The sequence below is a fragment of the Lepidochelys olivacea genome (assembly GCF_965140295.1).
Source record: "Lepidochelys olivacea isolate rLepOli2 genome assembly, chromosome: 10".
In the NCBI taxonomy this organism is placed as follows: Eukaryota; Metazoa; Chordata; order Testudines; family Cheloniidae; genus Lepidochelys; species Lepidochelys olivacea.
In genome coordinates this window covers 55,269,929-55,297,890 of record NC_140420.1, presented here as the reverse complement: position 1 = coordinate 55,297,890, position 27,962 = coordinate 55,269,929, and the positions used below count along the sequence as shown (strand labels likewise).

At 40.3% G+C, this 27,962-nt stretch overlaps 2 protein-coding genes and 1 long non-coding RNA gene across 4 annotated transcripts in view; 1 reads left to right on the top strand and 2 right to left on the bottom strand.

Annotated features, from left to right (window-relative positions):
* Positions 1-4,675, bottom strand: part of MTMR10 (myotubularin related protein 10) — a 67,707-nt gene extending 63,032 nt beyond the window's left edge. Inside the window, exons 1-2 of the mRNA XM_084641463.1 lie at positions 4,178-4,675; positions 2,720-2,780 (exon numbers count right to left, since the gene is read on the bottom strand). Coding sequence (XP_084497589.1) covers positions 2,720-2,780; positions 4,178-4,231 — 115 coding nt within the window. The 5' untranslated portion in view covers positions 4,232-4,675. The remainder of the gene's footprint in view (positions 1-2,719; positions 2,781-4,177) is intronic.
* The window catches only part of LOC311527461, a 46,615-nt gene that overhangs the window by 2,249 nt on the left and 16,404 nt on the right, over positions 1-27,962 (top strand). Inside the window, exons 1-3 of one of the 2 annotated variants that reach the window (XR_014713338.1) lie at positions 3,847-4,189; positions 18,983-19,046; positions 24,384-24,530. This is a non-coding gene — a long non-coding RNA (uncharacterized lncRNA). Of the gene's footprint in view, positions 1-3,846; positions 4,190-18,982; positions 19,047-24,383; positions 24,531-27,962 lie in introns of those variants that run through there. The other variant, XR_014713339.1, reaches the window with a different exon arrangement.
* The window catches only part of TRPM1 (transient receptor potential cation channel subfamily M member 1), a 72,730-nt gene continuing 56,788 nt past the window's right edge, over positions 12,021-27,962 (bottom strand). The window contains exons 22-24 of the mRNA XM_084641462.1: positions 24,334-24,536; positions 20,412-20,544; positions 12,021-15,855 (exon numbers count right to left, since the gene is read on the bottom strand). Of these exons, the coding sequence (XP_084497588.1) occupies positions 14,565-15,855; positions 20,412-20,544; positions 24,334-24,536 (1,627 nt within the window). The 3' untranslated portion in view covers positions 12,021-14,564. The remainder of the gene's footprint in view (positions 15,856-20,411; positions 20,545-24,333; positions 24,537-27,962) is intronic.

Here is a 27,962-nt window from a genome sequence, read left to right as displayed (position 1 = left end):
TACTGAACTCTAACCAAAAAGATTCCCCCCCCCTCACACTTTCTGCGCACTAAACTTTATCTCAATACGTAACAGGATTGCTGTATTTAATACTGCTTGATGATTAACAACAGTCAAATGCCAGGTAGTAAGTAGTTGAAATAATTAACGTAAACACAGTTACTTATTAATTCTCTTGTTCACTTTGAGGGTTGTAATGTGTAAGTCAACTTAAACAGCTGATTACATAGAACCACAGAAATGAAGGGCTGGATGAAACCTTGAGAAGTCATCTAATCCAACCCCCTGTGCTATGGCAGGACCAAGTAAATCTAGAACATCCCTGACAGGTGTTTCTCCAACTTGTTTTTAAAAGCTTCCAATGATGAGGACTCCACGACCTATCTTGGAAGCCTATTCCAGAGTTTAACTAGTCTTATAGTTAGAAAGTTTTTTGTAATAATCTAACCTAAATCTCCCTCACTGCATCTTAAGCCCATCATTTCTTGTCCTACCTTCCCTGGACACAGAGAACAATTGACCACCATCCTCTTTATAACAGCCCTTAACATATTGGAAGACTTATCAGGTCGCCCCTCAATCTTCTTTTCTCAAGACTAAATATGGCAACTTTTTGTAACTTTTCCTCATAGGTCAGGTTTTCTAAACCTTTTATAATTTTTGTTGCTCTCCTCTGTATTCCTTCCAATTTATCCACATCCTTCCTAAAATGTGGTGCCCAGAATTGGACACAGTCCTCCAGCTGAGGCCTGATCAGTCCCGAGTTGGGTGGGACAATTACTGCCTGTGTCTTACATACAACACTCCTGTTAATACACCCCAGCTGTCTTTGCAGCTGCATCATGCTGATGACTCATCTTCAGTCATCCTTTTCAGAAGTACTATCACCTAGACAATTATCCCTCATTTTGTAGTTGTGCATTTGATTTTTCCTTCTTAAGTGAAGTACTTTGCACTTCTCTGTTTTGAATTTCATCTTGTTAAATTCAGACCAATTCTCCAATTTGTCAAAGTTATTTTAAATTTTAAAACTGGCTGCCAAAATGCTTGCAAACCCTCCCAGCCCATCTGAAGATTTTATAAGAATACTCTCTACTCCATTATCCAACTCACTAATGGAAATATTGACTAATACTGATCCCAGCACTGACCTCTGCGGGACCCCACTAGATATGCCCTCCCAGCAAACCATGCCTAACTACTCCGAGTATGGTCTTTCAACCAGTTGTGCACCCACCTTATAATAATTTCATCTAGGCCACATTTCCCTAGTTTACTTATGAGACTGTCATGCAGAACTGTATCAAAAGCCTTATTAAAATCAAGATATATCATGACTACTGCTTCCGCACTATCCACTAGGTTGGTAATCCTATCAAAGAAAGAAATTAAATTGGTGTGGCATGATTTTTTCTTTACAAATCCATGTTAACTATTCCTTATAATCCCATTATCCTCCAAGTCCTTACAAACTGACTGTTTAATAATTTGCTCCAGTATCTTTCAGGTATTGAAGTCAGGCTGATAGGTCTATAATTCTCTGGGTCCTTCTCCCTCCCCTTTTTAAAGATAGGTACTATGTTTGCCCTTCTGCCATCTTTAGGGAACTCTACTGTCCTCCAGGAGTTCAAAGATAATTACTAATGGCTCCAAGATTGCTTCAGCTAGTTCCTTAAGTACTCTAGGATGAATTTCATCAGGCCCTGCTGACTTGAATACATCTAATTTATCTAATTATTCTTTAACCATGATAACAATGTCCCACTAAAATAAGTGATACTTTAGGTCATCTATTTTTCTTATCTGTATTTAAATATATATGCTTAGATCTGTTCTAGCAAAAATACTTCCACAAAATCCAAGCAACGTTTTCAATCGACCACCATACTTATTGCTCTAATTAGTAAGGAACAGTTTGTGATTCAAATAACATCTCTAGTATATGGAATTTTTAATGTCAGAGCAAGATTTTATACTTTCATGTTTCTCTGAGATAATATAGCTAAATCAGAGGTTTTATTTTCTTAATAAAGAGGTGGTACAAACAGTGGGACATCTTGGATTCTGATATGAACTACTGATTATAAAGAATGATAAAAAGCTACTCCTTCCTTCCATCACACTCTCTTGAAACAGTATTATGCATTAGTATTTCCAACTATTTTACAGGTTCAAAAAGCTTAGAACCAGATACTGGATATTCAGTAAGAGAAAAAGAATGAAGGCTTTAACACAGAGCTCCAACCCAGGTCACACAGGCAGGGCTAACCAGAGGCACAAAGGTCTGCCCATGTGGATCCAACTGCAAAATCAGAGCCTAAATCTGGTGATCCAAAGAGAAAAACCCCTAAACACTGTGTCACAAAGGCTATCAAATTACAGTGCTTACCTGTTGCAGATAAGCAATAACAAGGCATGAAATTTACAAAACTGTAACAAAATGAACACCTACCTATGTTTAGTTTCAAGAGTTATCGAAACAAAATTAGAAAATCTCGCACAGACAAGAGTCAGTAGATTTTCTTACTGAGTTACAAGCTGCACTCCCTTAATTACTACTTCAAGGGTAAATTAAAAGTTATTAATTACCGGTCAAACAGTAGAGAAAAATAGAGTTACGTGCACGCTATTAATCCTACAAATACTACCAGAGTGAATAGAAGGCACTTAAAAAAACAGCCCGATGTAGACCTCTGACAAATCCTTGATTAATATTTACCTGGCAAAAGTACTGGTTCCAGTTTTTTAATCTTGGGCTCTGGGGTTATTTTGTCTTCAACCTGAAACACAATAGCAACACCACAAAAAAGTAAAATACTTATAAAATTAAAGATGTACATAGATTTTCTGATCTTCTTGGAACCACTTTTTTAGTTTAAAAGTTTTTGAGTCCTAAGGTTCAGGTCCCAATTCTGCAGAGATTTACACACATGTTTATGCTACACACTCCATAGACTTTAATGGAACTACTCATCGTGTGTAAACTTGAGCACATGACTAAATCTAGTCTTTGGGGTTCCAGTAAGAGCCTGTCTGGAGAGGCCCTAAATTGCTGGTCCTGCAAAAAGATCTATGCATGTGCCTGCACAGACTCCCAGTGATTTAAATGAGGTTCTACGCAAGTGTAAGCATCTATCTATAAGATCAAAGCCTAAATTTGATTATTTTTAAAAGGCATCTTATAAACAATTTTATGTTTAAATTCTAGACCTTAAAAAAAAAAATACCCAACCCTTATCATTAGTTTAAGCAGGTACAGAAAACCTCAGTTGACACAATGTAACTGTTTACATTTGCCATAGAGATAAGGATGCCCTTCCCAGAAAAAAACAAAACAAAACAAAAAAAACATTTTTCATTGTCATTTCTACTTTATGAAAAAATGTGAAAAAATATCCAGTTTTCTATATTTGGCCATGCGTATTAATATGACAGCGCATCCAACTTTTTAACTAGTAAGCCACACCCCATAAATCTAGATTTAAAAGTCACTCCTTGTTTAATGCACTCCAGAAACTCACACTGAAGTTTAGAACCTTTTCATACTAGTTTTACTGAAACATAGCATTTTCTTGTTTTATTGTCAGTTTTTGATTTCAAGTTAGTGACAATAAGTTTAATGAGTACTGCAGCAGCTTAAATATTTGCATATAAGGAACAAGCACTTATGTTCCAACATTTGACTAGTGCCAAAACAAGGTTCTAGCACCTAATCACTGTAGAAAGGAAAGGAAAGTCGTTCACATACAGCTAAAGTTAGTACAAACCATCCAAACTTTTCTTAGGTTGACAAACTTTAATTAGATCATGATTGTGTTTTCGTTAAAAAGTTGTTGCTTGCCTGTAGTCGCAACATAAATGAATCTACATAGAGTTTGTGCCTGATTGGGAAGACAGACCTAGACAAAAACCGGCCAAGTCCAGGGTTGCTGCTACCTTCGCTCGCGGGGCGCTACCCAAGGAAAGTTTTCCCCGCACAGCCGAAGAGGGGTCCGGCTCACGCGCAGGTGCTTTTTAAACACCGCCGAGAGCCATTACCGGGCTGATCAGTGTTGCTGAGGAGAAGGAGGGAAGCCCTGTGCGAAGCTCGGGGGAAGGCACCCCGAGGAGACCCGTCCTCTGCCCGCAGCTCTAGCGCCCTACGCCGTGGGGGGAAATGGACAGAAAGGCCAGTTACCTGCGGCAGAAGGTAGGACTTGAAGGTGGGTTTGGCTGGCTTGAGCGAAAACATTGCGCCTGCCCCCGGCAGCCCCCGCAGGAGGCTGCTCCCCGGGTGAGGCAAACAGCGGGGTGAGCCCCCAGTCCTGCCCGAGCCAGGCGGGGTCCGAGCCCTCGAGCCCCCCCCGGCCCAGAGCTGCAGGTTCCCGGCGCTCTGGAGTTACGAGGCGGCAGAAGGCAGCACCACTGCGCCCCCGTTCCCAAGGGAGGAGTCAGCCGGCTGGGCAGGTCCGGCCTGCGGCGGCCCCGGCCCCTCATGGAGCCCGCGTCAACCCCGCTGCTCCCGCCCCTGCGGGCCGGCGTGGGGGCGGGGGCGTGTGAGGGTAGCCTCCCAGCCCTAGCAGCTCCCTGCCCCCGGCAGCAGGAGGCGGCGGCTGCTGCGGCCTTGCTGGGCCCCGGAGGCTGGGGCCTGGGCGGCCATGTTGGAGGCGAGGCTGAGTCTGTACGGCAGCGCGGAGGGGCCAAGCGGCCGCCCCCAGAGGCGTTCCCCTCCCCCAGCCGCTTTCCCAAGCCCCTTCCCCTGCTACGTGTGTGTCCCCACCCCCACTCCGCAGGACAGGCGGGGCCGTTCCGGGGCCATGTGCCAAGCAGCAGCCCCGAGCGGGATCTCGGTGATCTCCCCGCTTTCCCCGGGGCTTGGCTCTGCACAGCCTCAGCCTTGCCAGCCCCAGGGAGGGGGGAGCAGCCTCCCTCCCTCGGCGGGCCCCTACGGCTGTGGCTGCTGCTGTGGCTTTCAACTTACAAGCCTGATTTTGCCCCACCTCCCTGGACAAGGTCCTTTCTGCTTCAGCAACCACCTAGAGTGGGGGTTTTGTTCATGCACGCACGTTTTGAGGTTAACTAGACAAGCTGCTTTTGAGATATCCGGCCCATGAGTCCCCAGAGCTGGCTTCTGGCCTGAGACGACAGCCTTCTGGAGGGTTTCAGGCCTGGTTTCAAAATCTCAGGCCATTGGGTGTGGCTATGGACCTCATGGCAGCAGCACCGCAGCTGTGATAGTGGCATCCAATAGGCTACAGCAAAGGCAGCTTTTGGCACCTGGAATCCCACTGTTGTCAAAAGTTACTTTGTCAGGAATAGCTTACGTTCAAGATTTCAAACAAACAATAAAATATATATGTAACACCATATGTAATATTTGTTTGACTGGGTAAAACGTGTGTGTGGTACGTGCGTTCGTTCCAGAAGAAAACCTCAGGCTTTTCCATTCCCTGTCATAGGCAGCTATGGGTGTACTTACATCACTTTTGGAAAAACTTTAATGCCCCTCCCCTCCCCCATCCCCTTCTCATGCAATCTTACTTACCAGGATCAAAGAGAAATCTGAAACAAGAATGTAATAGCTAGCTAGTCTATCCCTTAGTGGGAGAAGAATCAGACTCTATGGCCATATTCTAATTCTATTCCCATTAGGCATGTTGAATTAAATCCATAGATTCCGTAGCCCTGATTCAAGAAATATACTTAGGCAGGAAGGGTGCTTAAAAAAGTGAAGCAAAGTACATGGGTTTTAGGCATGTACTTAATTTTAAAAAGATACGCATACACTTAAGTGAACCACTGAATGGTAGTGTTATCCCTCAATGAACCCTGACAGCTTATACTTTCCACAAGAGGTTTGATGATGGAAAATTAAGCAAACACTTATGCACATTTTAAAAAAAAAACAAAAAACACCACTTTACTCCTGTGAGAAATTTCATTGAAATTGGCCTGTGAAGTGTGATAGGATTTAGTTGTCATGGGTAATTTTTTAGTTAGTTGTAATCCAAAGGGGATTGAGATCACTAAATCCGCAAGCAGCATTCTGTCTTTAGCTAAAATCATAGGCCAAAAGGAAAAAAAATGGGCTGCCTGTGATTTTCTGAGGTAGATTTTATGGAATAGTTGAGCTGTATTTCTAATATACAGGACCTTCCTCCACAATGCTGTGGAGTATTTAAATAGTTTTGCAGTAGTACTGTATAACATATAGAATTTGGGCACAGAGGGAGATGAATATAGAACTCATGTATTAACATGTGGGAGCACAAAATATATTTTGCTCAAACAGCTCTGTACTGCAATGTACTGCACATGCTGGCCCTGATCCAGCAAGCATGTGCTTAAACATTAAAATTATGGGCCTGTTCACAGGCTTAAAGCTAAGCATGTGCTTTGTAGGCTCAGGGTTAGAGTGCTGAGAAACTTACAGGCTCAAGTACATGAAGGACTTGTCTATACAGGGAAATTTACTGATATAATTCTATTGGTATAACTTCCCATATGGACACGCTTTTTCCAGTTTAGCTTATGCTACTGCCAAAGCAACACACTAAAGCAGAAAGACATTCTTATTCCAGAGTCAGTGTGTCTACATGGGGATTTATACTGGTATAGTATAAATACACTTGTATAATTATGCCAGTAACTTTCCATGTAGACAAACCGTAAAAATGATTGTGGACTGGGTTGGAATGGCAATTGGGTGTTACGCAGTAAAATGTAACTGGTTGTCATTTGGCCGTAGTCCCCACAGTCACAAAGGGGAAACACAAAGCCCACATTGTGGGGGGAGGAGGGGAGTGAGATCCTGCCTTCTTTACTGTACAGTTAACCCGTTGCTCTTTGTTTTCATGGAGGAATTTACCTTCCTTAGTGCTTAAAGCTAAGGACTAGGAGTTCCTGCTCCTGACTGGACTTGGCCCTTATCCAAAGTCCATTGAAGTCAACTGAATTGATCTTAATGGGGTTAGAATCAGGATCTTTGACCCCAGCCTCAACCTGGCTTTACTTTTTGTGCTTGCAGTTATCTGTGGGAACAATTTACGTTACTGAGCCGTCTTTGTACTTTGTGTACCCACAAATCCAAAAGGTCAAGTGACGTGGAAAAGCGAGGTTAACTTTTTATTTTTAAATTGTCTCGTAATCTCTGTATACCTATACAATAAGAATATAGTATTGCCTTTTTTTTGACCCAACTGCCTAGTCAAAGTTTTGGGCCCTGAAAATGTTTCAGTTGGAAGCAGAAATTGATGACAGCGTCTGTTATTTTCTTTGATGCAGTCTTGTTTATTTACAAGAAATACAGGACAAAGAAAAACGAACAGAGGGCTAGCTTATTTGCTTACAGTCTCAAGACTCTTGGGTAGCACCAGACCCAGAACCTTCCTCAAGGCTTTGCCACGGTCACACTGTGCTTGGCTCTCTTCCTTCCTCTGAGTCTCATTTTTGTCTGCTCTGCCTTCCCCTTTTCCCCCAAAGACCCCCAACCCAGACAGTACAATACTCAGCAAAACCCTGCTGCCCTCTCAATGCAAAACTCCTGGGTAGGTTCACAACCCCTTTTGTCTTAGGTGGTGGGTTTTTGATTAACTTGTCCTGATAGTCATGTTAAATGATGCTAAAGAGGCTTAATGATCCATGCACTCACCACTACCTCTCAGCATAAAAATATATGTGCCTTCAGAACTTGGGTGCTGAATGTAGTAATAAAATCTTACGAAGAAGAAACCTAAAATTACAGCTCTGGAAAATATTTCTATTTAATGGACAATTGTATATTTCTGTACATTGTAAAAAGCTACAAACTGCAGATCATGGTTTTGTGTCTGTTTCTGGTTTGGAGTTTGATTTAATTTGTTCTCATACAGCTCCTATTATGCATGAGTCTTTTGGGAAAATGCATCTTTTCCTGCTTTTTAGCAAGCACTGGCAGACTCCCCTTTTGGTGAAGTCTGTCTCCTCCTTTTTTGCTTTGAACCTTTTGCTGAGATTCATATCTGGGGATGGTGCAAATTGTAAGATATGCAAAGAATAACTTCCAAGGCAGCACAACTTCAGTGAGTTTGGCCATGAGGACTACATTTTGTCTCACCCAGTACAAGCTGTCATGAAGATCCTTGTTCTAGGTTAGGCTGCAGTAACCTACATAATGCAAATAGCTTGAGTCTAACCACCAGATGAAGAACTCTACTGATAAGTTGTCAGCCAGATGTTAGAGCAGACTTAGCCAAATGGACAAATAAGGAGCAATGGGAAAAAATGAGAAACAGTTTCTACTCATGTTTTGTCTTTCATCCTTTAAGTGAAAATGCAAAGTATTTAAAGGTTTCACGGTTTGTCACACTCGATTTTGGAAGTGTGGTTTTTTTGTTTTTGTTTTTTACACAAACAAAAAACCCACTTCTGATAGTGCCTGTGGTGGTTATCAGGAAAGCCAGAAGCTGAATATTCAGATTGTTTAGCTGGCAAACATGTGGATGTTATGGAAATAATCATGTGATCATCCAGTATATGAACTTGGCATCTGCAGTGGAAAGTCATCCTTTAAAAACTGGAAAGGCTGTGTCTCAGTTTGGGGTTTCTGATGATAGTAAGAGCCAGTCAACCATCAGAAAAGACACAGCAGATAGAGATGAAACTTCCAGGTATTCAGGATGCAGACCTATGACTTATCTGCATAACTCAGCCAATGATAAATGGTGTGTATTCAGTCATTCTGATTGACTGGTTTTTATGGATTTGGATGTATTAGTAAAGGGTCATTATTAACTATTTAAAATAAAACTAATTTCATCACACTATTACATTTATTTTTAATTGTTTGTGCTGTTTGTTTACTCACCCTTCCCCCCCAACCCCCGCCCCAATCAAGCTGGAACAGAGATAACATACCAGTCGCTTTCATGTTTTCATTCTTATGCATTATAGTGTAATGTTTGGGTTGCAAACTACACATTCAATTACAAAAATTCATTTAATTTATTATCATAGTTCTAATTTTAGTTTTACTTCTAAGAAAACCTAAATTGGGTGCCTAAAAGTATTCAGATCCACAGGTAATTAGCTGCCAAGCTAATCACTAATATTTGGCAACTGTTTACTTACTTTATGTAAAGTAGGTTAACAATTTTGGCCTGTATACTGCCATTGTTCTGTGTCAGAGCTCACGTTTGAATCAGTAACAGGAAAAGCTCTTAAAAAATCATGGTAGTCTTGTGTCATCACAATTACATAAGTATTTTGTTGACTTGTTGGGAAAAGCCCAGATTAAGACACATGATGCACATAGCATCCAGCATTAGTACCATGAGCAAATTATGTTCTTGTTAAACTTAATAGGGCTGCATGGGAATATCTGGGTGTAAAATATGGTCCTAGAAGTTTTTGTGAGTATTAAATAAAGGGTTGAGATTTCAGGGCTTGCCTGATCCAGACAAAACACCCAACTGACATCAATGGAGAACTTTACTTGATCATCATGTTCTGGTGGTGGAGTTGGAAAAAGAAAAAATCCTGTATTTTTAAAATCATATGGTGCGGCTTGTAAAGGGCACTGCAGATTAAATCTTGGCATGCAATTCCCCACATTTCATTCTGTACTTGCTCATTTAAGTTTTTTTTTTTATTTGACATTTTAAAGACAATGCTAAGTCATCTCTTGCAGTATTTCTACCCTGCATCTTTTCTGGAATCAACCACTTTCTATTCTAAGAGTACAGTTCTCTGCAAAAACTCTTGCTGTTGTGATACTCTTTTCATGGCAGTTCCAGATAACACCTCTACAAATCTTCTTCTGCTTTTCTATTGGAGACAGGTCCTGTTTTATAAGCTAAAATCCCGTGTGGGTTTGTTACGTGAGAAATGGTGCAGCTTGTCTCATCTTCTGTATTCTGCGCTGAAAGCACCCTTAACATTCAAAAAGGTCACTGAAGGTAAAGTCAAAGACGAGACAGATTTTTGAGAGTTGCTCTCATGAATGAGTTGACCCAAAAGGACAAAATACTTCAACAATTTGTTGCTACCATCTTTTCTTCATCCTTCAAGATGTTCACAATTTGTTTTCATTTTTTATTTATTTAAAGCAAGAGATCCCCAACACAAACTCTTGGCTTGATTCCCAGTTCGATTAGGGTACTGGTTATGATGAAGTCACATAACATGAACAGAACTTGACAGAGTACATAATTACAAATGTTTGTCTTCTACAGGTGATAAAATATGCTTTTGTAATCTAACATGACAGTTTTGCCCTTATATATGCGAGTCCTGTTTGTGTCCTGTCACTGTGTATCTATATCATGGTGTGTCTGCAATGACTATTGTTTGTCTTGTTTAATTTGAAGCTGTCTCTTAAGGAAAGATACATTGTCATAGCCTTCTCTTTCTAACAGACACCATTAAAGTATTTTTCCTTAAGAGTACAGGGAGAATATTTCTTTGATTATCTACACTGAGCAGACTCATTGAAATCAATTGGATTATTTGAGAAGTTAAGGTATAACTCTGCCTAAGTAAATGTATCATGTTCTAGCCCTTGGAAGCTTGCACTTGAATTTGGTTTCTTTATAAAGATTTTTTTTTCTCCATTGCATGTAAACTGTACATAATGTGTTACTGCATGAGTCCATTAGGTGAGCTAGGCTACTAGCATCTTTTAAAAGTATAAAACGAGGGGAAAAATACAAAACTTTAGCATAAAGCCCCTTCTTCCAACAGCATTGCAGACTTTGCCAAAAAAACAAAACAACAAAAGAACACACACTCAGAAACCAAGCCTGAAATTGCATTTATCAACTTTACCAGTACCTCCATATCTTTAAAAATTACACCTGATTTATAGCACACCAGATCTGCAACAGCATTTTGTTTCAGCATTAGCCCTCTACAGACAAAATTACAAATGTGCAATCTCATTTCTTATGTATAATGGTTCTATGATGTGAACAAACATCCATTAAGGAATAGATTGAAACCAATTTTATAGTGCAGTTCTACTCTTTAAAAAATGACCTGTTCAGCTGAGGATCATGAGGTTTAAAGGCAATGGAAAATGTTTGCACTGGAGAAGTTCTCCACTGGAAAATGCTGATTTGATGGAATCAACATGTTCACTGTGTCAATTCCATCAATATTTTTGACAAAACCAGGCCAGTTTCCAGACAGCCCGCCTATCTCTCCATTTGCTTCTGGATCCTCTGCTCCACAGCAGGTTGGCTGGCAAGCTCCCCAACTTTCAAGCTGCCTGCTGGCCTTGCCAGCCCCCCTGCATTTTTCAAAAATAATCCATTTTAATTGTTCTGAAACAGGAGGGTTTTTTTAGATTTCCTTTTGGTGGAAACATTGTTTTGGATTCAAATGAAAACCAAAATTTCCACATTTAGTGAAAAGGAATTCCCATTTTCCAACCAGCTGTAGCTCTTGAGTTTCACTGATTCATGATCAGATTTGATCTATTTAGATCTTAAGTGCCAGTCAAGCTAGATTCCTTAGTGCCTGTTCACCATCTCAAGATACAGCCTGACTGAACCAGCATTGCCAACTATCTTGATTTAATTATGAATCTCATGATATTTGGTGTTTCTCTTAAAGCTCCTGGAGTCACAAAACCTGAAATTTTCAGTCACATTTTTTAAAAAGTTTCTAGCCCTCATGGTTGTGGAGGAAAAAAGCTCGAAAACATGAACCAGAAGGCAAATAAAAAGAAGCCAACATTTATTTATATATTCACTAGAATTGCAGGATCAAGGCCTTATAAAGGTATCACTCCACAGAATCCCATCTAAATCAAAATTACTGGCAACCACTAACTGAATTTTTGCTTTAGAAAAGATTTACTTCATGTATTCTGTAAAAAAGAACAGACAGGCTGCAGTGTTTTCAGTATCCTTACAGTGACAAATTTGTTACATTGTATTTATTATTTCATATCTTTTTGGATTGTTCCTAGAGAAGCTAATATAACTGGTTATTTGTACACAAAGAAAATCAATAAGTACAAAGTTTAAAAAGTCATTTAAGAGTTCCATGTTAGTCTAATTTAATGGTTAATTTGAGATAAATTAATGATTTAACATTAGAAAGTGACTCTGGGCAAATAAAGCATGGTTTAACACAATTTATAAAGATGTTCCAACAAGATGCATGCAACACACTGAAATGGATACTGCTCATTTAGCAAAAATGCTGAAAACCTTTGTGTCACTTGAGTTTGCTGATGAATCAGTTTCTGGCAAGAGTTTACAGGCAAACAATAAAAGGCATCTGCAAATCAGAACAAATATTTTATCTAATATATAAAATGACCATGAAATTGCATCAAACTGTCATACAGCAGTGTAGAGGTGCAACGATATCAAATGCCATTCCATTTTACAACAGCAAATCTCAAATTCTGAGAAACTGAATAAAAAAGCCCTTATGAAAAAAAAATCCTGTGTTCAGGTACCCATAACCGTGACAACCATGTGCAGAACAACAGCAGGGAGAAGGGCCGTACCTAGTGAAGAATGAACTTCTATAACTGTCCGTTTCGTTTAAGTTTGGCGGCACTGTATAGTATAGGAACACATTTTATATGGAGATATTTGAGCCTAATGACAAAAACATGAGTCAGCTGACATCTTACTAGAATCTTGACACACACACCCCACCTTCCTTTCTTTTGCCAATATTGTAGTAGAAGTTTAATTGTAAACACCAGGCCCCATGCTACAGTGGATCTGATGATAGAAGAAAATACATATTAAATTCTACCATTTCAAAATAGTGCATGCAAAAATCCTGATTACTAACAGCAGGACTTGAATGTAAACCTTTGAACAGCAGTCTGTAAGGAAAATAACTTTGAAAGTCAGTTAGCTTGTTTTCTTTCTTATCTTGTTAAATGGTGCATTTACCCTACAATATGGGGGCTGCCGTGAATATTTTAGAAGAGTAGTTCTGGAAAGTAACAAATAAGAACTATGTAATTAAAATATAACATCAACAAAATTGCCAGAAACAAGTACATTTTAGTACTGCACTTCACAATACCTTTGAATGATGACTCACATTTGAAAGATGTGAGTTGGGAAAATAGTGACTAGAAATTGTGAAATTTAGGCCCCCTTCATGGAAGATGAAAGGGAGGAGCAGAGCTTATTTTATGGAGTTTATTTTGTTTTCCCTATGTACATTGTTTTGTAAATTCAAAGAAAACTATTCAATTTCTACTCTCATTTGGGGAGAGAGAAATTTATATAGATTTTGAGGGAAAACAACCTGATCTTCCTATACAATAAATCTTCACATAAAGACACGGGTGGGATTCACAGTAATAAAACCGAAGTGGCTGTTCAGGCTGTATTTTCACAAGAGAAGGAAAACATAGAAAATATGACCAACAAAAAATTGATCATGGTTTTGAAGCACCTAAAAACAAGCTTCAAGTGTTTTATTGCCTGCCACTTGTGCCCCTATTGTCCATCAAAATGAAATTCCTGAAGGAAGAAAGGTTTGTTGCATTCGATTTGTCTGGAATAAAGGTGTGTATGTACTTTATCAGTACCTGTCACTCATTTTACAGTTGTACTTATTTATTTAAATAAAACAAATTCCAATTACTATGAGGCTCCACTGTAACCTCTGGTGATGCAAGCCACTGATGCAGGTCTTGGACTCTTATTTTCCCACTTCAATCCCCACTAAGTGTTTTGAAACAATGATCACTGCCAGTTAAAAATATATGTAGTTCCCAAAACCGAGCCTCCAGAAAGCAGTATTTCCAGTATGATGCTCAGCTTAAGGCAATTAGTTTTGACAGACTAATGGAGGGGAGGGGGGTGTTTGCATGAGTGCATGCAGAGAGTTGGCATGCTAAGGAGGATACTCCTCAGAGTAACAGAAAACAAGATGCCATCACCCATGTTCAAAGACAGGTGAAATATTTTGGTACCAGACCAAACTGATGGCTTCCAAGTCCTGTTATCGGAGAAACCTGCATTTTGTGTGTGTTTTAACTCAGTTTGTGTCTATTTTATTAACTGAAAGTCACTTCTGATGTGCATTCCTTGGTAATTTAATGAAGAGCTATTCGTGAAATCAAGGAGATTGCAAAACTTTCCTTTGCATTCAGTACTTTTTTCTTTAAAGACTACATCCATAAGGAAATCAGGTGCACATCTGAAGATAAAGCTAGTCCAAAAAGTTTGAATTTAGCAGTTTTCCAATGAAAAAGGGAGATAATTTTCTCAATTTTTTATGAAAATATTTTCCAGTTTTCAACCAGCTCTAATAAAGACTCAGTCAATAAATGAATGTGGAAACCAACGGACCCCAGAAAGATCTGGCCCACTTGGCATTTTCTTATCATGCCTAGCCTTACATCCACCCCTAAAGCGCATGTCTTCCTTTCACCCAAATCCCAAAGTGTTTGTTTGAGAACAGGGGACTAACATTTCTACAGAATAAAAAATACAGAAAATCAGTAAATGCAAGATTTTTTAGGAATTAAATTTTCAAACATTTCTGTTCAGTGTGGTATATTTGTTAAACTAATCCAAACAAATTTTTGACCATCACTGCCACATGGAGTGTGAGCCATTTTAGCACTCAGTTTCTGTGGAAGTGATTTCTTGCTTAGCTTTTTTCTCTTCTGTTGCACTGCCACAGGCCACCACTAGATTAGTTACACTGCTGGCGTGTCCTGGTCTATTTAATTTGTCCTTAATAGACTTGGCTTTCCGAGAATGGCTGTGTAAACTCTTTGATCGTACAGATGGGAATCTACCAGTCCTGTCTGGCTTCACTGACAGTAAGTTTTCTATCTCAGTCCTGTCAGTGACAGGTGTAGAAATATGAGAGGCACTGACACCTGCTTCGCCAACATCGCCGTCATCTTCTGTATCTGTCAGTAACTGTTTCTGCTCTGCTTGCCTTTCTGCTTCAGACCCACCAGGATATTCTGGACTAGGTTCATTAGAAAGTTTCTGTTCAACCTGGTATTTCCACTCACTAGTCCACTGTTTAACTGTGGAAGGGCACACTTGATCCATTATGGTGTTATAGTCTGTGGTCCAGTTGTTGACCCCTCCAACCAGCTTCCCTCCATGTGCAAATATAAAGCTCCTTGACTTTAGCATGGTTGTTTGACAAGCATTGAATGCTTCAGCAGGGTAATAGCGCATTGCCTTAGACTTGTCCAAGGGATAAGAGATGGTAGCTTCTAACTTGGTCCTTTCTACTGTTAAATGAGTGTTCTGAAAATCTGGTCTTGTGACTGACTGTCCATTCATAACAATATCTGTTTGGTTTATGCTTTGGGGAATTGTTTCATCACTCTTGGAAATCCCTTGCTTGTCATCAGATGAAACACAAATATCTGAATCAGATCGGGGTCTAGTGACATTCTGTGCAATTTCTAATGTAGATTTCTTGTAATCTGTAGTGGCAACTGTATCCGCACTGGAGATATAGCGGAGACTACCCTGACGTTCTGGAACCAGCTGCATCTTTGAGTCTGCACAATCTTTCTCTTCTTTCATTCCAAAATAATAGGCTTTTTTGCGCAATCCCATGGCTGGTGACGTCGGGGTGATGCTATCATCAAATGTTAACTCATCGCCACTGACGTGATATCTGTACATGCTGTAGCCATCAGAGCTGTTGACACTGCTTTGCCTCAGGAGGTAAGCGGCATCACATTCAGAAGAAGCTCGTGAGCGTGTATGCGTCAACTCAGATTTGTCAATACCCACCAGCTTTTCGAGCGCATTCACCATCCGACCAGATAGCTCTTCCAGTTGAGAAAGTCGAAGGTCAACTGTCTGAAGAGAAGCTTTCATAAAATGTTCTCTTTCATTCACTTCTTCTAACCTCATAGACATGTTTTCTACTCTGTGGAGTATAAAAATAAGATTCATTAAATATACCATAGAATGTTTTCAAGTAACACACAATATGCCACTAATTTCTGCTGAGTTGTTAGAGTTGAATTTTGCACCATACATGTTCCTTACTAATAACTATGTCAAAGGTCATAAGTGCTGAATGTGCAGTTTTCACATACGGGGTGAAACTTGCTCCTAAGCAGAGATCCGAAACAAGATTTCTGCAGCCCCTAAGTCCTACTTAACCTTTCAAAACAGAACTTAATCGTGCATAAGTCTTGTGTTGGCCCTCTGAATAATGGAGAATTTTACAATATATACACTATCCATTTATTTTAAGGAACAGTTCACTCTTCTAACGCACAAACTGCTCCCCATTTTGTACAAAAGTTTGTGTAACACACACTACTATATTGTGTGTATATTGTGATTTTCCAACAGTGGAAGTATTGAATATAAATGTAAACTGTTAAAAACCTTGCTTATAGCTACACTACAGTGTCACAATATTTGGTATCTTACTGTCTAGTCACTTCTGTTTTCTACCTCATACCCTTTTTGTTTAAGAAAAGATGTGCCATATTTGATTTTTAGTATGAATCATCTTGTTAAACTATTCTGCCATTTAATTATTGTGGAAAGACTTTCAGAACTTCTTGAAAAGAAAGCTGAAAATTTCTCAGTTTACAGCTGGAGGTTGATATCTTTTATTTTAAAAAGGGAAATTATATGAAATTACACAGCATTTAATATTGCAAGTGTGGAACATTAACACCTTTCTTCTAAAATTACATTGTACCAAATTATTTGGTCCCCAAACCTTCAAAAAAAAAAAAATCAACAATGCAAGATGCTGAAGCTCTTGATAAATCTAATCATAATCATTTACTTTTTGGCATCTTTATTCGCACCAAAGTCAGTAGGGTTTTCTGGGGTGCAAAGAATGCAGAATCCTGCCATAAATGAATGCCAAAATCCTGAAGAGAGTTTTGGATCGTCTCTTAATTTGAGAAAGGAGTTTAACATCAGATTCCTTTTCTGTGAACCCGTTTCATTTCTTATTGCCTTACCTCAGATCCATCCCACTCCAATAATTTACTGTTCATGAGTATTTGGATGGCCATGGGACATTCATGAAAATATCTGAGAACCCTAGAAGTTTCACAGATTCTAACACCAATTGTTGTTCATCCAAAAATTCATAATGGAAACATATTATATACTATTGCCATTCTTTAGTCTTCTGTTTAAAAACTCTCAGACAGCCAGTCATGAAGCAGAAACCGTACCCACTGTGACCTAGTTGACCAATCACACACCACAATTAACAGCGAAAGTGAATAGTATACAAAACTATCCATAGGTTGAAGTCTATTTGCATATGTTATTCAGTGAATACTTATGAATACATTTGCAGAAATCGGATCTAGTTCCCAAAACAATATGAACAAAGAACTTTCCAAAATAATTTTATCAGCTCCATTTGTACACTAAAACAGTTCATTGATCTGATTCTTGTAAACGTTATTGAAAGATTTTGCACTTTCTATTGAGATATGCTCATTACATTATATAAAATGGAAATTTAAGCTCTCTCTCCTCTTAGTTATTAAGTGTCCAGGCAAGTACAAGTCATGTCAGCCTTGAGGTAAGCATGTTTTTACATTTCTTTCCACACATGCCAACCTCTTCATGTATAATAGTCATTCTTCTCTGTAAGGAACTCCATTAATTATATGGGAAGTATTTTCTAATGACAGATTCAAATGTTGACTTGATATAAGATCAAGATAATGGTGAGAAACACATTCAGTTGCTGCATGAAAGAATGTACTCTGGAGTTTATGGAGTTGTGCACTACTTTAGCCTTTTATTTCTACCTTCCAATTATGTACAAGATTTGCAAACAATAGAATCATTTAAAAAATCTATTAAAAATTCTTTCCATTTTCTTGTATAATTTATATCATAATGGAAGTAACAGTGCAGGAAGACTGGATATAAAACCTACACCCTGGGATGTGATTAGAGATCACATACTAGAAAATCAACTGTGGAAGTAAATTAACATTCTTTTGCTCCCACATACAAAAGCTGATGGAGCATCTGGAGCAAGAAGCCATGAGAAATATGCAGATCTACTTTGTGACCATGTACCATAATGAATCAGAGAAGCATGTTGTTTCTACTCTATTCGCTGTCACAATAGCCCTGATTTTGACAAATTGCCATGGCATAAACAATGCTGTAGAAATTACACACACATGCACATTTCATTTACTTTCTGACTCCCAGACTGCACATAGACACTATTTGACGTTCAAGACACCTCCCAATCAGAAAGATGTTAAATAGTCAGAGAAAGACGTTTAAGTGGTGGTGGTGTTATGGGAGAATTAAACTTGGCATAACTGCAGCCATTATGTGTGTCCAGCCACTATTAGCTGAAAAACCAAATACCACATAGTTAAGAATAATTGTTGGAGTTGAGGGCTTGTCTACATTACCCACTGGATCAACAGGCAGCGATCGATCCAGTGGGGGTCAATTTATCGCATCTAGTCTAGATGCGATAAATCGACCGCCAAGCGCTCTCCCGTCGACACCGATACTCCACTGGAGCGAGAGGCGCAGGCGGAGTTGACGGAGGAGTGTCTGCTGTCGACATACCACAGTGAAGACACCGCAGTAAACGAATCTAAGTATGTCAACTTCAGCTATGTTATTCATGTAGCTGAAGTTGCGTAACTTAGTTTGATATCCCGCCACCCCCAGTGTAGACCAGGCCTGAAAGGTAAGGCCAAATAGATGCATGATCGCAGTTTTGCTAATCAGAATAAGAGGATGGGACAGAGTTAATGAACCATAAGAATGGAAGAGAGCGTTTGGATGGCTGACCTTGGTTTTGAGTGCCCCTGACATAGAAGTTTTATTGTTGTTATGACTAGAAATGCTTTGCTGATAAGGGATAATGAGCAATTTGCTGAAGCTAGGAGAATTGGTGACCCACTAAGAGTTACTAAGTGTTATGTGCTTTATTTAAGTTACCTATAAAAGATTAAGTAAAAGAATACACTTTGGAGCAGTACAAGGAGCTTTTCTTCGAGCAGAGACTGACATCTTTTCCTCCGCAGCTGGACGGAAGAAGGACCCCCGGAAGCCTGGCTGTTGATCATTTGAAACCATCTCAGACTTCGGGTAACTATGTTTGGGGTGCTCTAAAACTATTGCCATGGCATGCGCGCATCTGCTTGAGACTCAATAAAGAAGGAGCTTTGGGTGAAAACATCTTGTTTGTACCAATCATTCATCAGACAGAGGAGTTGTGTCCCCATTGAGTTATTCCTGACACCGCCTGCAGAAAACAGGTTAAGTTACCACAGTTTTGGGTTCTGAAAACTCTGGGTAACAAGGGCACTGATTTGTGAGGATTTCTTAAAAGAAACATATGGATAGAGTGGTCACCATTAAGGTGTTGACATCTACTGTTCTGAGTTAATTAGCATTACTGTGACATAGCAGGTATTCCCTTTACTATCACAGTCACACTGACTATTTGCACATGGTAAATGTTATGACTTGGCTAAATGATGACTGAGAGGATTATTATATTTGGCTATTATTATTCTAAAGGTGTAAAAAACAGCAGGAATAAACCAAGGATGGTCCTTAGCATGGGGCTATAACTAGGGATTAGTGAGTATGCAACAGGGTAAGGAAATATATAGACTGAATATCAGGTATCATTTTCTTAATAGCGAGATTTCTTATTTTGTGGAATAGTCATCCCAAGGGAATGATAGAAGGCCCATCATTTGAGTTATTTTAAAACTGCCACTGGAATAGGTAGAGTATGTGAAAATATTCTGTAGGGAAAAACCCTGCCAGAGCAGGGTTGTTGATTAGACGACCTAGTAATAGGGACATATACTACCACTGGTGAGGTCTTCATATTTACAAATATTACCTAAGCCTCACAACACCCCAGTGAGGTACACATAGGTATGATTGCTATTTACAAATGGGGATAGAGAGGTTAAATGATTTGCCCAAGACCTCAGAGGGAATCCTCATCAAACCTGAGATTAGAATTCAAGAGTTCTGGGTGTCCAGACCCGACGTGCAGACCTCTAGAATATACTTCTCCCTTCCTATCTCACTGCTCTTGTCATTTGATTCCGCTCTAATACAATAGGACAATCTGTTGGAAATCAAGCAAGTCATCATTTGTTAAACTAGGTAGAGAAAATGTCTCTGAACTTTACACAGCTGAGTGGGGGGGAAGAGGAAGTGTAGAAGTAAAATGTGGGCAAGGCTCTTGCAGTATACCCAGACCACACAGAAGCAAACAGTGCTAGAGATCTCATGAGAAAACCTGCTCTTGTGAGAGATTCAGTTTGAGACAGATTGTTAGGTATGGTTAAGATAAGAATACAAACTTTTGGTGCATGTTTTTGAGGCTACAAACATCACTTAGCTTGACCAATACTAGGTGTTAATGAACAGAAAAAAAAAGTTCTCATGACTAGTAAAATTAGGGTGGTTTCTGTTTTCACTAGTCACCTTTCAGATGTGACTCTGATACGTTCATCATTAGATGATTGTTGTTCATCCTCCTTTTCCTGAAAATATTCCTCAACACATTGCTCTTCAAATTCATACAATTTCTTCAGCTCTTCATCATTCAGAAACAATTCTGCATAAAATTGTAAAATGTATTAGTTGAATTGCCCAAGATTCAGATAATTTTAAATCCAATATAACAGGTGGGTTTTTCTTTTGTAGGGCTTTTTGGATTTTGGGGAGGCGGGAGTGGAGGAGGCAGGGGAAGGGATTGAAGGTTTTGTTCCTGCAATCCTTGCTTGGGCACTTAATAAACAGGCTAGTCTGTAAACAGGCAACCACCACTTAGCCAAAGTCCTGAGTGCAATGTTCTCTTACTCAGTCAGTCAATCTGATTGCTAGTTTAGATGAAAGAAAAGGAGTACTTGTGGCACCTTAGAGACTAACCAATTTATTTGAGCATGAGCTTTCGTGAGCTACAGCTCACTTCATCGGATGCATACCGTGGAAATTGCAGCAGACTTTATATACATACAGAGATCATAAAACAATACCTCCTCCCACCCCACTGTCCTGCTGGTAATAGCTTATCTAAAGTGATCATCAAGTTGGGCCATTTCCAGCACAAATCCAGGTTTTCTCACCCTCCACCCCCCCCCCCACACAAACTCACTCTCCTGCTGGTAATAGCCCATCCAAAGTGACAACTCTCTACACAATGTGCATGATAATCAAGGTGGGCCATTTCCTGCACAAATCCAGGTTCTCTCACCCCCTCACCCCCCTCCAAAAAACACACACACACAAACTCACTATCCTGCTGGTAATAGCTCATCCAAAGTGACCACTCTCCAAGTTTAAATCCAAGTTTAACCAGAACGTCTGGGGGCGGGGGGGGTAGGAAAAAACAAGGGGAAATAGGCTACCTTGCTTGCATAATGACTTAGCCACTCCCAGTCTCTATTTAAGCCTAAATTAATAGTATCCAATTTGCAAATGAATTCCAATTCAGCAGTTTCTCGCTGGAGTCTGGATTTGAAGTTTTTTTGTTTTAAGATAGCGACCTTCATGTCTGTGATTGTGTGACCAGAGAGATTGAAGTGTTCTCCGACTGGTTTATGAATGTTATAATTCTTGACATCTGATTTGTGTCCATGTATGCTTTTATGTAGAGACTGTCCAGTTTGACCAATGTAAATGGCAGAGGGGCATTGCTGGCACATGATGGCATATATCACATTGGTGGATGTGCAGGTGAACGAGCCTCTGATAGTGTGACTGATGTTATTAGGCCCTGTGATGGTATCCCCTGAATAGATATGTGGGCACAGTTGGCAATGGGCTTTGTTGCAAGGATAGGTTCCTGGGTTAGTGGTTCTGTTGTGTGGTTCTGAGGTTCTGTTGTGTGGTTCTGAGGTTGATGGTGGGATGGAAGTTGTTGAAATCATGGTGGAATTCCTCAAGGGCTTCTTTTCCATGGGTCCAGATGATGAAGATGTCATCAATATAGCGCAAGTAATCTTCATCATCTGGACCCATGGAAAAGAAGCCCTTGAGGAATTCCACCATGATTTCAACAACTTCCATCCCACCATCAACCTCAGCCTGGTCCAGTCCACACAAGAGATCCACTTCCTGGACACTACAGTGCTAATAAACAATGGTCACATAAACACCACCCTATACCGGAAACCTACTGACCGCTATTCCTACCTACATGCCTCCAGCTTTCACCCTGACCACACCACATGATCCATCGTCTACAGCCAAGCTTTGCGATACAACTGCATTTGCTCCAAACCCTCAGACAGAGACAAACACCTACAAGATCTCTGTCAAGCTTTCTTACAACTACAATACCCACCTGCGGAAGTGAAGAAACAGATTGATAGAGCCAGAAGAGTTCCCAGAAGTCACCTACTACAGGACAGGCCTAACAAAGAAAATAACAGAACGCCACTAGCCGTCACCTTCAGCCCCCAACTAAAACCCCTCCAACGCATTATTAAGGATCTACAACCTATCCTAAAAGATGACCCCAACACTCTCACAAATCTTGGGAGACAGGCCAGTCCTTGCCTACAGACAGCCCCGCAACCTGAAGCAAATACTCACCAACAACCACATACCACACAACAGAACCACTAACCCAGGAACTTATCCTTGCAACAAAGCCCATTGCCAACTGTGCCCACATATCTATTCAGGGGACACCATCACAGGGCCTAATAACATCAGCCACACTATTGGAGGCTCGTTCACCTGCACATCCACCAATGTGATATATGCCATCATGTGCCAGCAATGCCCCTCTGCCATTTACATTGGTCAAACTGGACAGTCTCTACGTAAAAGAATAAATGGACACAAATCAGATGTCAAGAATTATAACATTCATAAACCAGTCGGAGAACACTTCAATCTCTCTGGTCACGCAATCACAGACATGAAGGTCGCTATCTTAAAACAAAAAAACTTCAAATCCAGACTCCAGCGAGAAACTGCTGAATTGGAATTCATTTGCAAATTGGATACTATTAATTTAGGCTTAAATAGAGACTGGGAGTGGCTAAGTCATTATGCAAGGTAGCCTATTTCCCCTTGTTTTTTCCTACCCCCCCACCCCCGCCCCCAGACGTTCTGGTGAAACTTGGAGAGCGGTCACTTTGGATGAGCTATTACCAGCAGGATAGTGAGTTTGTGTGTGGGGGGGTGGAGGGTGAGAAAACCTGGATTTGTGCTGGAAATGGCCCAACTTGATGATCACTTTAGATCATTTAGATAAGCTATTACCAGCAGGATAGTGGGGTGGGAGGAGGTATTGTTTTATGATCTCTGTATGTATATAAAGTCTGCTGCAGTTTCCACGGTATGCATCCGATGAAGTGAGCTGTAGCTCACGAAAGTTCATGCTCAAATAAATTGGTTAGTCTCTAAGGTGCCACAAGTACTCCTTTTCTTTTTGCGAATACAGACTAACACGGCTGTTACTCTGAAACTAGTTTAGATGAGTCTTCTTTTTTACCCTATCTCTAAAAAGGATGTTATCACATTCAGTAGATTACATCTAATGGGTCAGTTTGTTCCACTGACAGACTTTGGGTAAGGACTTTTCAAAAAATTCCTATTTTTTAAAAAAAGGAAAAACAAATGAGAGGAAAAAACCCCTTGGGAATGCTCCATATTATTTTCAGAGGTGCCATATATGCAACTCTTTTGTAGCTGGGCATCTGTAATGAAAATATAATTACCTACAAAATATGTTTCTCATGAAAAACAGAAACAAGGATAGGTAAAAATACTACACGAATGCTAACATCTATTTGATTAAATCAGTTTTTTTTCTTAATCATTATTATCATGTTAAAAGTAACAATTTCAGGGCACTTCCATCTTCAAAGCATTATACAGATAATAATTAATCCTCACAGTGCTCCTGTGAGATAGGTAGGTATTGTTACATGAGGGGAAACTGAGGCACAATTTTGTTCTACATGAACTATTAAATGCAAGAGAGAAGTCAATGTGACAGATGAGCCTAAAACCCATAATCGCTGTATTCCCTCAATTTCTTTGTGAATGACCTCCATTACCTATTCTTTCCCTCCCACTGCGTGGCCTTCGTTATAATTTGGTAAATCTGGACTAAACAGATGCTAAGACTACAGGGTCAGCCAATTTAAAAAAAAATGCTAAGGAAGATCGGCAGCAGCAGTGCAACATCATATTCTGTGGGCCCAGGACCCTGGAGACCTCTATGAATTTATTAGTTTGGTGCAAGTGTTGTCACATACTGACTTTTACTAATACTGCCAATGGCCAAGGTGAAGAAAACGAATGGCAATTAGCACTGGATAAATGGCTGCTTTGTGTTTGAAATGGTATAAAGAGCTCTATTTAAAACACAGAATCCTTTACATACTCAGTCCCCGGTCACGCTCATCCTGGTCCCCTTCTTGTTTCTTCCTACAGCGACAGCAGAGGCGGATGATGATTATGTAGAGGTGGCTGAAGATGATCATAGGTGGAGGTAGGACAGGTCTGTCGTGGAATGTCATGATCAGCTGATATCGCTGGAATTTCCAAACTTGGTTGGATATGGACTTCACTTCAAAGAAGGTATTGCTGCAAGAGAGGTTATTGTATTGTTTTCCATTAGGTTCCGATGAGCCTTTACCATAAACAAGCATAAAATTAAAAATACAAAGGATATTAAATAGCAGTCTGAGTTCAGATACAATAATTTGACATGAATTGCTGAGTTGTGTAGCCAATTATTTCAGCAGTTATTATAAAGCCTAGAGACTCTAGCTGGAAGAGACTGTTAAGACTGCTGATTAAGTTGAACGGATAATTTAGCTATCCTTTTGACTGTGGTAGAACAGCAGCACACTCCTCCCCAGAAGGGTATCCTTTTAGAACAGTGATTCTCAAAAACGTATTTGACTGGGCCCCCCTTCTTTGTGTCTGTAGTCATTTATGTGCTCCCCGTCCCGACACAAATACATATACCACCACCCAGCTCTGAAGGCAGAGCAGAAAGCAGCGGCTGCTGGGTGGACACTCAGCTCTGAATGCAGTGCCATGCCAGCAGCAGCTCAGAAGTAAGGATGGCAATATGAAAGTTGATATTCGTCAATATCACTTTTTACAGCAGACTTAGTGCCCCATTGCCACTCTTACTTCTGTCCTGCTGCTGCGCCCCTGGGGCTGAGGGCTGGAGACCCACCTCCTGGTGAGGGATTGGGGCGGGGAGGAAGGCAAGGAGAGCCTGAGCCTGGGGTGCCTGGGGGAGGGGGAAGAGGGACGGGGAGAAGAACTGTCCCCTTTATCCCCGTCTCTCGCGTGTGCATTGTCCTTCCACACAAGACCCAGCTACCCGGGACTGACAGCCAGAGCTCTTTAAAAAAGCACAGAGCTCGCACCTTCCAGGACACATTCCTGCACTTCCATTGGGAAGTCCACCCCATAGTTTGAGAACTGCTATTTTAGAGTATTTTCCCCAGTATATAAAACCTCTCAGCAGTCATGGAGAAAAATAAGCTCTGAAAAAATATATGCATCACCGAACTCCTATTTCGGAGCATAGTTATAAACAAAGTGCTGTTAATAACACATCCCAGTGTTTGATGTTACACAGAGTATTAAACACATGAAAGATATTTTGTATAATAAAACTCAGAAGCTTCACATGGCCTATCCTGATCAGCTTGACCTAAATAGCAGACTTTTTCCTAAAGCAATCACAAAATGTCCTCAGTTCAAACTTCAATTCATACAAACTTCTCCACTTCAGAACACAACACAGATACTTGCAAAGAGCTGTTCTTAGAAGCCAAAGATTTTCATTTTTGCCATCAAAGCCAGCTGTGTTGGTAAAAGAATTTATTTTGGAGTTCAGTAGATTTGGAGGGGGTAGAAAAGGGACAGTGCTAGACCCAAAGACTAACAGACTCTCTTTTATCAACTGAAAGCAAGTCATGCAGTTCTGAATGTGATGTGAAACTTTTCAAGCTAGTTTAGTGTCCCCAAATACTAAACCATCAAAGGTTATCTAAACTCCTCCTTTTAAAAAAAAATATTCTATTTCTTTTCTGACTTGCTGTGTCTTAAAATTCTTACATACTGTTTCATGAAAATAATTAAAACATGACTGCAATAAAACATGAATGTCTTTGTTTCTTATGGCTCAGAATAGGTCCATTTATATTACCAGTGATACTGGCCAATTTGGCTTTATTCTACTGTCTTCTCCATTGCAAGAGTTCTCGAGCTGAATATTATCATCTTCCATTATGCTGCTGACAGGAGTTAACAGCATGACCTACTTCCTAAACTGCTGATTCTTTGGTCTTTTCAGTCAATAATAAGTGCCATTGTATGTAAGGGGTTTTTTCCAGCTACGTGACTGGCATTTTAGTTCTTTAAATTTCATGACCTTTTAAGCTACCCAACCTCCTAACTACATACACTTTGTGAAGTAAATTTCTGGGCATGACATGTAAACTAGGTATCAGGGCCAGCAAAATGCTATCAATCTATGCCTGCAAGCACTGCAAAGCTGTATATACATGGGGAACACTACTTCATTTGCATCTCCACTTAGGTGGCGCTTTTGAGCGTGACTTATTAGCAACAGTCATTTCTAGTGTTCCCTCCCATATGTCATGATGGGGAAAACATCCAGGGTACCTGTGACTGGGCCAGCCATCTCCCATGCATCCCCTGCCCATGGCCTAGGGTCACACTACAAGCAGCCTGCCTCAGTTTCCCTTCTTGGACTGTTCAAGAAACTAATAAAACACTTTTGCCCATTCTCATCCCTTCTTAGGTTGTGTCCTATTAAATTAACAAACATTCAAAATAAAAGTTTTCAAGTCCATCCAAAGTCTACCCAAAACAAAGGCTTCTCTTTCTCCTCCCTGCTTTGGCAGCCCACTCCCAGACGCTACCTGGCTGGAATCTCAGTCCTTACTCCCAGGACTCACTACTAGAGCCTGCTCACTCCCAGCAGTCTCTAATCCCTAGGCATTCCCCACCTTCCTTTCAGCATTTTTGCTGCTGAGCTCTCCAGTGTGGCTCACTCTGTAATCAAGGTTGTCTAGCCCCACCCTTCCAGGGTGAGCCACTCTGTTACAGTACCCAACATAAAGAGAAAGTGGTAGAAGTGGATAAAAATTCCCTGGTTTTGCTTTGTCAATGCAAATCAATGACAGGAATATAAATGATCAGTTTGATCATTGTGATTATCAGTTTTGCACTCCGGACACCTCTCAGACTAGCCGTAAAACTACACAAGGCTTAGGTAGTTTGTAAGCATCTTTTATCTGGTTTCAACAGGGAAGAGCCCTTTTCTGGGATACATTCTGCTTGTACCAGGTCTCACCTTTTTCTTCTAGTGATCCCTGAATTCCATCCAGGGGACTACTAGTATATTTTGCAAAGTCAGTAGAGCAATTGATATACCTGGGATAGAGCTGTCTTACTTCTGAATAACCTCTGTTTTACATCTGAGTGACAATAACCACTGCAACCTCAGTGCAATTCACTTGTTGAAACATAGTTGGTAGAGGCTGAAGTGGCGGCTAGGAACTAGTGTCACTCAGTATTAGGCATCATGGCACCGTGATTCCTAGCAGTCACTTCAGTTGCTTCAAAACACCATTAGCTCACCAGAGAGTGAAGGTCCTTTAGGTCTACATAGAAGTTGGCAGAGGAGGTGAGACCATAAGTCCCCAAATCCCCAGACAAGATTTTATTTTCATATTTTCTTCTTTCTCTGTGGCTCAGTTAATGTTCTTCATTCTAGTCTGGTAGATAGAGGAGTAGCTAGACTCAGACTGAACTTGTGGGGCTTCGGCCATCCCAATATTTGGCAGAGGAGCGGGTAGCTAAATGTATTCCAATATTTGGAGCTTCCCACATTTTGGAAACAAGTTCCACCTCTTGCTTTGTATTAAGCTGTATTCATTGTATTGTATGACATGATGTATTCCCCGGCTTCAGAGAGCCAAAGTCTGGTTCCTACACAAGCCCAATTAAATGGGTGGT